This window comes from Lates calcarifer, linkage group LG13 (genome assembly GCF_001640805.2).
Source record: "Lates calcarifer isolate ASB-BC8 linkage group LG13, TLL_Latcal_v3, whole genome shotgun sequence".
In the NCBI taxonomy this organism is placed as follows: domain Eukaryota; kingdom Metazoa; phylum Chordata; class Actinopteri; family Centropomidae; genus Lates; species Lates calcarifer.
In genome coordinates this window covers 21,382,100-21,392,477 of record NC_066845.1, presented here as the reverse complement: position 1 = coordinate 21,392,477, position 10,378 = coordinate 21,382,100, and the positions used below count along the sequence as shown (strand labels likewise).

The following is a 10,378-nucleotide window of genomic DNA, read 5'->3' as shown; positions in this document are numbered from 1 at the left end:
CACTGCTGCCCAGCTCACAATGAGCCTCTTCAACACACCACCACTTCATGGACTTAATGGGAATTAGGCTTCTGTGAGCCTGAAACAAGCAACAGACTACACAACTCTGCTGTGTTCATCTCACAGAATCTGTCAGAGCCGAGCCAGGCTGAAAACAATGTTAATCTGTTCAACATTAAAAACACGTTGGGCTCCTGAAACACTCTCTCATGTAATGTCATTATACTGACTGCTGACTGATGAGGCAGATCGTCTCACATCAGAACTAACAGATTCCATCTGATCATCCTCCTCTCAGTGAAAACCTCAGAGGTTTGTTAAGACCTGCAGTTTAAAGCTCTGTGGTTCAGGAGAAACCCAGTGTAGACCTGGAGCTCTGCAGGGACCATTCCCGTAATGATGAGTGAGTTTTTCAAATGGTCTGAATCTGAATCGAACAGAATCAGTTTAAGTTGTCGTTCTGAAGATTTCAGTCGGAGACAAACAGCAGCAACAACAACAGAGGTTTACAGCCAAACACACTCAGTGTGTTGTGGTGTGTGTAGGTACACTCAGTCTGAACCCAGGGCAGGAGAGTTGGATTAACAATGTATATCTGCTACTGTATATTCTAGAGAGTTCACCACAGAGTGGAACTGAATGGCTAAATACATCAACACAATGAAGAAAAAAGGTTGGATTTCACGAAAATCCTCAGGACTCTAACGTTAAGGCTGATTTCATCCATAAGGATGAGAAGTCAGGAACAACTTGTTATAGATTAATCTGTAATTTCTTTACTCCATTATCTGTAAGGGGATAATGGAATAGGGGATGGTTCAGTGGTACGAGGAAGGAAAATTCCAATAAATATTGGATCACACGCACAGATCAGCGAGGACAAATGGCAGCTGTGACTGAAGTCTGCTGTGGGATAATGCTTTTAATGCTAATAAGTTTAACTGTGACAGTGTAAAAGTTTCTGCATGTAAGTGTATATTTAATACAGTCTGTAAGATGGTAGACGCTTTGCTGTATTTTGCCCATTTGTTTGAGATGTGAGGTGAATGTATGTGAGCTCTGACTGGATAAATCTGTCATAGACAGCCTGTGGTTTTCTTTGACAGGTACAGAGTGAACTCTCTTTCAGTGCTGGGGGAAGGATTTCGATCCTTCACTTGTTTCTAAAAGTAGCAATGCAACAATGTCAGAATGCACCTTCTGCCTTAAAACACCTGGTGCTTTAATATGAACAGTGTGTCAGATGAGTGTGTGTGGTGTGATGAAGGCCATCAGAGAGCTATCACAGACAGACAGACAGACAGACAGAGCAGCTGGTGAACATGATGAAGTGTTAGCAGCTACAGAGACTTGGTGGCCAACTCAGAGCAGAAATGGAGCTGAATACTGGTCACACTTTGATCAGGTGGACACAGTCCAGATGAATGATCACACTGTTTTTGCCACCAAGTGGACAAAAACCACTGAATGCAGCTGTGCTGAAAAGACAGGAATATCTGAGTGTACCTGTAGAGAGGAGCTCATTTGAATGTGCTGTGGGTAGTTTATTAACAGTTCATTGTATTTTACAGGTTAAAGTTAAATACATGTGGAGGAGTGCACACTTGACATGTACAAGAGGGGAGGTATGAAGGAGCATACAATGGAAATACACAAATAAAGTACAAGTAAGCCAAAACTGAAGCAAATGTAGCTCGTTTCATTGCACCACTGGTCTGTCTGGTACCAGCAGAATAATGTTGAGAGGAGCTTTACTGAGAACACAAACACAGCACAGAGGTTCATTTTTACAGAGTGACTGACTTGTGTTCCAGAATGAAAAAATAACCTCAGCTCACATCCTCTGCTCAATTAGCAGCCTCGCACTTATCGTGGCACATTAACATGTGTCGCTAATGACTCACCTACCAAGTCTCTTAGAAGACACATTTTGTTTGCTGGCAAGTGGAGTGGAATTTGCTGACGTACATGCCAATGTTTTCCACAGCTCTCATTACACTTAACATCATTAAATCATTATATGAAAAGGTAAAGTATTATACTGGATGTAAAGCACGATTCTGTGTCTTTATCTGAAATGTCCAAATTACACCAATGAGCACAACTGGAGATATTTTGCAATTATGGTCATTAAACTGAACTCAGCACCTTGTCATGTAATGACAACTTTTAGCTTTTAGCTTGTTCTATGGGAACTCTCTGCTGAAGGCACAATACCTGTAGACTCTGCTCTGCCTGTGTGTTTCCACATCACACTAATGCCTGTGACTTCCGTGTTTGGCACCATTTTAATGTTTAGTGATGTGTGCATGTGCATTAGATGCTCTGAGGTCAACGTGCTGCCATGTCCATAAAGAGAAGGTTTTCTCAGGTTGGAGTGGAGGAGTCTGACTGGCCTGCAGAGAGCTGACCCCCTGACACTGTCAGGAAGACCTGGAACACCTTATCACCCCCCATCAGTGGCCGACTGCTCTGATGGGAGAAACTTCCTGCAGCAGGGTTCCAAACTCTGGTGGAAAGCCTGAGTGTGTGGTGCCTGTGGTGTCACAGCCACACATTCAACTCTGCCATGGTTGGACTGTCCATATACTTTTGGCCATGTAGTACAGCTGTGGACATCCTCTGCTTTGTATTATGTATTAAGAATGAAATCTGAATTAATTATTGAGAAGAAACAAGTTGCCATTTAATTAATTAGACTTAATGTTTGATTAATGAAATAATGATAACACTTAAATAATAATGTTACATTTAATAAATAAATAAAACAACCCTCTCTCTGTGGTATGGATCCACTTAGTGTCCATTTACAAAATAAAAGCATTAGAGTAATACTTTATTTTACTTTTGCTCCTTCATAAACTCCTACACTGTATGTACATCTGAGACTGTCCTTATTCTGAAGAGGACAGTCTCACTGTTACTGTTACTGTTCATGACTGATGTGCTCAGTATTTATGTTCCGGGAAATGATGTAACATTAGAGGATTGCACTTTGGTGGAGTTTCTGAGCAGCTCTCTGCTCTGTGTCTTTGTTCTGTTTACTCTGCTGTTATTTACACACTTCAACAACAACACAAAGAAGTTTAGAGTTTTCCCCTGACAGTGAAGACACACTGTGATACACAGTGATAAATCCAAAGTCTGATAACATGTTTTTAAAATGATCATTCACCAGAGCATCTTATAATGTGCATAAATACATGGGATGCAGTACGTTTCTGGAAGTCACGCTAACTGTCTAATGTATTCTGTTCATTCACTTCACAAAGGCACAGGTGCATATTAGGCAGTAAGTTTAGTGACAATATTCACTGAATGAGTACATGGAGGCAGCCGTCAGAGCAGCTTTACATCAGTTACATCCACTGCAGGTAGACACGTGCTTGTCATCGCTGCCCTCACTGTGAAACTGGTCATTATCAGTTGACCTTTTAACTCTTACACACTGCATGTACTGTGAATCACACATCCTGTTTGTCCTAACAGTAATATTTAACATGTGTGTCATCATTATCTGTCAGGATGTGATAGAAGAGAAGGACATCTCACAGTTTCCCAAATGACGTCAAAAACTGTAAGAGTCTGTTTAATGTGATGAATGAGTATAAGATCCATATACATCAGAAATTCAAAGACAGATGAAGGAGAAGTAAAGTGTAGCCATGGTTTTTAACGTTCAACACAGGGAGTCATGATATTTCTCCACTTATTGATAATCAGCAGTCAGAGGTTCTTCTTCCAATCTTCTTCTTACACATGGACACTGTGTCTCCTCAATCTCTTGTTTATTAACAGTAGAATGATATAATGATATAGTTGGAAGCTTTCTGTACAACAGTATTCACATTGCTAACTGCTACATGGTAGCTAACATTACTATACTACTATATTGCAGACACTGACTTGCAGCAGGTTAGGAAATGGAGCCTCACCAAACACTAACCCAAACTAACAAAATCTGAATATAACTCTCAAAAACAACATTGCCCGGCTACATGCACACACTATTAAACATAAATATAAAGATAATAAAACTATTACTGTGTTTGATGTACATTGATGTAATACATTGCATCTGAACCTACTCACTACTTGAGTACTTAGTTTAGTACTTAGTTTTTTGCAATATACTTTTTTAAGTCTTATTTTTAGTTATTTTTATGAGTACTTTTACTTTTACTCTGAATAAAAGATCCTAGGACATCTGACTTATCTAGTGAGTCCCCAGTGGACACAGATTGATTTGATAGTAGTGTACATTCAGCAGGTACTGCACAAGGAAAAGCACATGAAAAGGATAAAAGTGATAATAATAATAATAATAATAATAATAAATGCTGTTATTCTTCTCAATGAAAGAACTTTTTTCTTCTTCAGAGCAGTCGTACAGAGCAGTTGTGTAAGGTATAAATCTTAGAAGTTTGATAAATATGGGCCCAGGTGGTTGGAGCAGCTGGAGGTGGAGGCAAACTGCACAATGGCATGAAATGTTTCTGTTTTATGGTTCTATGAGTTTCGGCTCATTATGGTCTCACCAGCTGGAAATATCAGTATTCATGCATTCACAATACTGCGTGTAGGCTGCCCTCACTTCATTTAGTTTGTGAGTTTGCACTTGTGTGGACTTTGTCTACCTCTAGTGGTCAATTATGGCACTGCACTGTAATGTCTGCGTTACATCTAAACCAGGAAGTCTGAGAGCTATTTTACCTCTGGACCTCTAAATACATCAAATATTTTCAATTTTTGACTACTTGCTGTTGTGCATCTCTCAGGTGACACATTTGCAGGGCACACAAACATGCTTCATTATCCTCCTGAAATATTAAACTGGAGGCTGCAGAAAACATGTTGTATGTACTTTCAGTGCTGTATGTACAGTGTGCAGCTGCTGTCTGTGCTGGTCCTCCTCACTGACTGAGGAAAGCCATCTGCTGATACCCTCTAAAATCATGTCATCATGATGTCAAGATTACTTCATCAATTACTTTTACTTTGAGCTGTTTTATACAAACCAGCCCTGATTCAACATGTGGTTGACATTCCTCATGTATCAGACACACCAGAGAATTATTTCAATCATTTCTGCTTATTAACATTTGCTATGTAAAGAAAAATACATGGATGCTATAACCACAACCAGCCATCAATCCTTTCACAAACTGACTTTATTTAAAAAAAGAAACAACTGACAGCCACATTGTTTTCTTCAGCCTTCCAAAGGAAATCTACTGTAAACAAACTGCACTTCCTCATCTGAAATAAATCAGAATTAAGCACTGTACAATACTATAGTTACTGCACCCAGTCTGACCTATTTATAAGTTTAAACACATGTAACAACACAAACACAAAATCTCAAATTAAGTCCATCAAAAAATTTGCAAAAAAAGTGGCAAAAAAAATCCTCGTTTCAACTGCGCGTCCATTTCACATTAGTCCTTCAGGAGGTTTCCATATTCTTGTTCTGTACAGTCAGGTCCTCAGCTTACGGATGACCAGGTGGTTGGGCCCTTCGTTAGTGGCTTTGATGATTTTCCAGGCATCATGGTGCATGAGGCCCTCCAGAGAACAGCCGTTGATGGACAGGACCTCATCACCAACTTGGATAAGCCCCGACAGCTCTGCAGCGCCTCCTGTTCACAGAGGAGGACAGCACGTTACTGAGAGGGCAGGCTACAGAGAATGTGGATGCAGATCAGGATCATTTCCATGTTGCTGTATCAAACCAAGTTATAAAAGCTCTGGTTGTCATTTTATTATTCCCACTACAGTCTGCACAGACAGCAGATAACCCAGACACCAAAATACTGACACAGTAATTTACAGCAAACTATTGTCATGGACACAGGTTACCATCTGACACTGCTGATTAGTGGGTCCTGCCTGAGTAAGACCCAGACAGCAGAGAGTGGAGAAGGAAGAGAGGAGAGTGGAATGATAGCTCTAATCTCTATGTATTCTAGTTGAGTTTCTGTCTGTGTCTGTTTGTTGACTTAAAGAAACTCAGTGCACAGGGGATGATATGAACAGAGGACTACAGCAGACCTGAGAGGACTGGTCCTGCTGCAGGGACTGGGCTCAGGTAAGACCTGCAGCCTTGTTATAGCTGGTAGAGCCGAAAAAGGAAACTAATCTCCAAGACTGAACAGAATCATTTAACCAGTACTACTGCTGTGACATTTACTGGGAAGCTGGTCTGGAATGTGGACAGTGTTTTGTTTAATTAGGGTTTTATTTAGTTCACTAATGCAGATAATTTACTCAAGCTTTGGGTCAGCACATTTATTGTGTGAGGAACTGAGACAGTCCCCCCAGTCCAATTTGGCTCATTAATAAATAATTCAGAAAATGCAGGGTGTTCCAGTGAGGGGAGCTCAAAGAGCAGCTGCAGCAGTTAGGCAGTCACTCAGGGTTAGAATAATAACGGTCTGAGCAGAGCAGTGCTGCAAACACTGATGTTCCACAAAACTGGGAAGGAAGTTTGGTGAATTTAAGCAACAACATGGATTATCTGGATTTTTGGAGGAAACAGGAAGTAGTATGAGACTGGTGGCTTACTTCCTGTGACGCCTGCACTTCCCAAAAAATTCAAGACCAGGCTGATCTGAGAAGCAGCTTTGGGTTTCTGTGCTGCATGAAACGGAAATCTATCTGAATGAAGCACATGCAGCTGAGCTGACTGATGAAAGTGGAGATGTAATACATCGTAAATTTCCATTTACGAGGCTCCACTAACTACTAAAAATAAATCAAAATAAATACTAAATACTAAAAAAGTGTGCAGTCAAATGGAATTTTGCAAATTTGAAATACATACCAAACAACATATTCCATATTCTCATATCTACAGAAGCCGCTAAGATAATTTCCCACGACGAGGTTAAAACCATTATAGGCTACACTATAATGTGTCAGATCTAAACCATTTAACAACATTTACTAAATTAAAATATATCTATCAATTACTCAGCCTTAAAAATCTAATTAGTTACACCAATGTGTGTCTTATTAACATCATTTTGCAGAGCACTGCCCCTCCACTACTCAGCCAGTTTCTTAATATTAGAACAAACAGAAGTAGTTCATTTGCTCAGTCTGCAGTTTCTGTAAAGGCTGCACAACAGTGGAAGACTCTCCCCACTCCTGTCTGAAGACTGAACACATCTATCATGTTTAAATCTTACTTTAACAAATGACTAACTGATCATTAATCCTGTTCATTATGAAACCTATTCTTTATTCTGTTGCATCGCAGATATTTTTAATGCTGTGTTGTATAAGGAATCCATCATCATTTCTTTCTGTTACTGTACCGTTTGCTAACCTTTGATGTAACGTGTGTGCGGTTATGTATGTTGCCCAATGATTCAGCACCTTGGTGCTGGCCATGAAATGTTCTGACATTTTGAATTGTCCTGTGTTGGTGAACTGTTACATTAAGCTGAAAGGCTCAGTGCCCCTAAACGACATCATTTGACCAGTCCTACCTGTGCCATAGCCAGAATTATCTCATGTTTACAGAAAAAGGACATTGTAGACTTGGACAGGTTTACACAGACAAACTATGAATCATCTGAAGACCACAGATACATACATTCTACTGTCAACAGCTCTACACACCACTGCAGTGTCTCTTTATTAGATTCTAGATGAGTAATTCTCTTTAACATGTATTGTCTAAGAGAATTAAAGAGAAAAAGTCACCTTTAAAGATGCGTTTGACAACGAGAGGCCTGTCTCCGTGGCTTGAGGACTTCCCCCCCTCCAGACTGAAGCCTAGGCCAGCAGAAGTCTTGTGAAGCTCCACTGTTAAAGCACCGTCTGGACCTACATCCACCACTGAGAAATATTCAACACCCACAGTTACAGAGGTGACATTTTAACATAAGGAGAGCTTTCTGCTGCTTACTATTTGAAGTTGATTTACTGCCAGCTGATGACAGCTAACACTGCCAACAGCAGGGGCTGTTTAGAAGGTTAATGCTTCATCAAAAGTGTTAGTAAAAATACAGATTATTATTATATTATTAATTTCAACACTTGTTGAAGTCTAATTCAACTACAAGGTAGTTAATCCTCACAGTGTCAGTGTTGATACAGAGAGTTAAATGACTCTGCTAACAACTCTACAGAGTTGCATGGAGGCAGGAGACCAGCCAGCTATGCTCTTCATTTTTGACTAGATGTGACCAGACAACACTTCAGTTGTGACCAGGAGCATTGATGTGTGTACATCTAATCTTAAATTACCTACCCAGTACTATTTATTTTAGCTGGTGGTTTATGCTAAATATCCTGGTTTCTTTACATAGCAACAACTGAAGTGTTGTCTGGTCACATCTAGTCAAAAATGAAGAGCATAGCTGGCTGGCTGGTTAGCTAATCAACTCGTCATGTACTGCCCATACAGTCTATGGCACTGCCCAGTTAATTGAAAAGAATAATCCTGTATCATGTGTTGCTAAGTGAATTAATGGCTCTAGTAACGTTTTGCTCATGGGGAAAATAGCAGTTAGCAGTCCGCTAGTCCCTTATGGCAACGGAACAGGGAGGTAACACTTTTGTTTTCAAGGCGAGGAAATGGTAACAGCATGTTTTGAGATTATTCACGGAAAGTCACGCATTTAGTCTGCAAGGTAGTCCAGTGGTTAGCACAGTAAGAAGTTCTCTCCCCGTTCTCTCTCTGTTCTCTCTAGGTACTCCAGCTTCCTCCCACAGTCCAAACACATGGAGGTTAACTGATTCTAAATTGGTGACTCTAAATTGCCTGTAGGTGTGAATGGTTGTTTGTCTCTATATGTTGTCCCTGCGATGGACTGGCGATCTGTCCAGGGTGCACCCTGCCTCTCGCCCAATGACAGCTGAGATAGGCTCCAGCCTTCAACTCAATAGGTGTTGAATTAACACTGCTGATTTTGCTGTGTACAGCTGGACCAGTGGACTGTCAGGACAACAGATCAGAGGATTCTGAAATTACTTTCACGGGTGACAAGTACACAAACCCAGTGTTAGTGAGAAGGTTCAAACAGAGAGGTAAGGTAAAGGTTAATGAGGGTAAACAGGAACATGTTCTGTTGCTGGGGGGGAGATAAACTACTTTTCCCACATGAAGAAAGCAGGTTTTGTTATCATAGACGTAAGCTGAAGACTTACCTGCTCCAGCTTCCAAAGACTTGTTCCTGGCAGAACACAGACTCTTTGACTGGTAAGCTGAGTCCTGTCTGTCAGAGACACTCACTTCACTGTCCTTGTCTCTCAAGATGACCACTAAGGCTTGACTGGACAACCTGGCTTGATGTAGACAAGACACAGCCTCTCCATGTGTTTTACCCTCCAGACTTGTGCCATTTATGGATAAAATGCTGTCCCCTCTCTGGATTGTGCCTTCGAGGCTGGCTGCACCTTTGGTGAAGACCCGATGAACCTGGACACAGGTATGAGAGACAGCGTTACCATCCACAACCAACCCGTCTCTATTATTCTTTCTGTTGTCATTTATATTCTAAGCAAACACTGTAAGAGAGACTATTTGAAGCTCTCATATTTGAGCAGTGACCAGAGGAGAGGAGGCTTCATACCCTCTCTAGTTTCATTCATACCAACTGTTAATAAAGCAATATCTGACAAAATGCCTGTGAGCAAACAGGAATATGTGACAGTCACAACTTCACATCTTGAAATGTACTGTGCACACTTTCTAAGAAAGGTTTTCATACTACAAGTAATGAATTTAAGCGCCTACATTATGTTCCTGAACATCTTCTGTACTTTTATACTGTTCTTACAGTTATTGCCTTCTGCTCAAGGTCGACTCCACCAGCAACACTGAAGCCAAGTCCTGAGCCTTCTTCTTTACCCAAGACGACGAGGTGAGTACTGTCGTTAACCTGCTGAGAGTTCAGACACACAATCACTGTAATACGGAATTCATATAGACAGTAGGACTGAAACAATACAGTCTAAGGAATATAGTATTTATATTGAATATAGAATAGGTAGTTAATTACGTGTGAAGTAGATGTTGTGAATGTATGTGTGAGCAGCATGGTGTTACCTCAGAGAAGGCCTCGGCCTCCTGAAGCAGGGCCAACACGTAGGATTTAACTGTCGGGGAGAACAGCAGTGTTTGCAGCTTACACTGACTCTGAGGAGAAGAAGCCAGCTCCTTTAAACTGTGGACAAAAGGAAGCAAATGACAACATTTGCTGTATTTTTCTTTCCCATGATTACTATTTCAGATAAGACCACGCTTTGGAATTAAACATGATGGTAAAAGAAATGAATGCAATGAAATTATTCATTCATCCATTCACTTGACTGGAGCCTATCTCAACTGACAATGGGTGAGAGTCGGGGTACACCCTGGTCAGAT

At 40.7% G+C, this 10,378-nt stretch overlaps 1 protein-coding gene across 3 annotated transcripts in view; it reads right to left on the bottom strand.

The window, feature by feature from the left end:
• Positions 1–5,153: 5,153 nt before the first annotated feature.
• The window catches only part of pdzd2 (PDZ domain containing 2), a 42,781-nt gene continuing 37,556 nt past the window's right edge, over positions 5,154–10,378 (bottom strand). For 2 of the 3 annotated variants that reach the window (XM_018669278.2, XM_018669283.2), the window contains exons 22-26: positions 10,061–10,178; positions 9,792–9,896; positions 9,160–9,430; positions 7,711–7,845; positions 5,154–5,639 (exon numbers count right to left, since the gene is read on the bottom strand). In XM_018669278.2, the coding sequence (XP_018524794.1) occupies positions 5,479–5,639; positions 7,711–7,845; positions 9,160–9,430; positions 9,792–9,896; positions 10,061–10,178 (790 nt within the window). In that variant the 3' untranslated portion in view covers positions 5,154–5,478. The remainder of the gene's footprint in view (positions 5,640–7,710; positions 7,846–9,159; positions 9,431–9,791; positions 9,897–10,060; positions 10,179–10,378) is intronic. The other variant, XM_018669281.2, reaches the window with a different exon arrangement.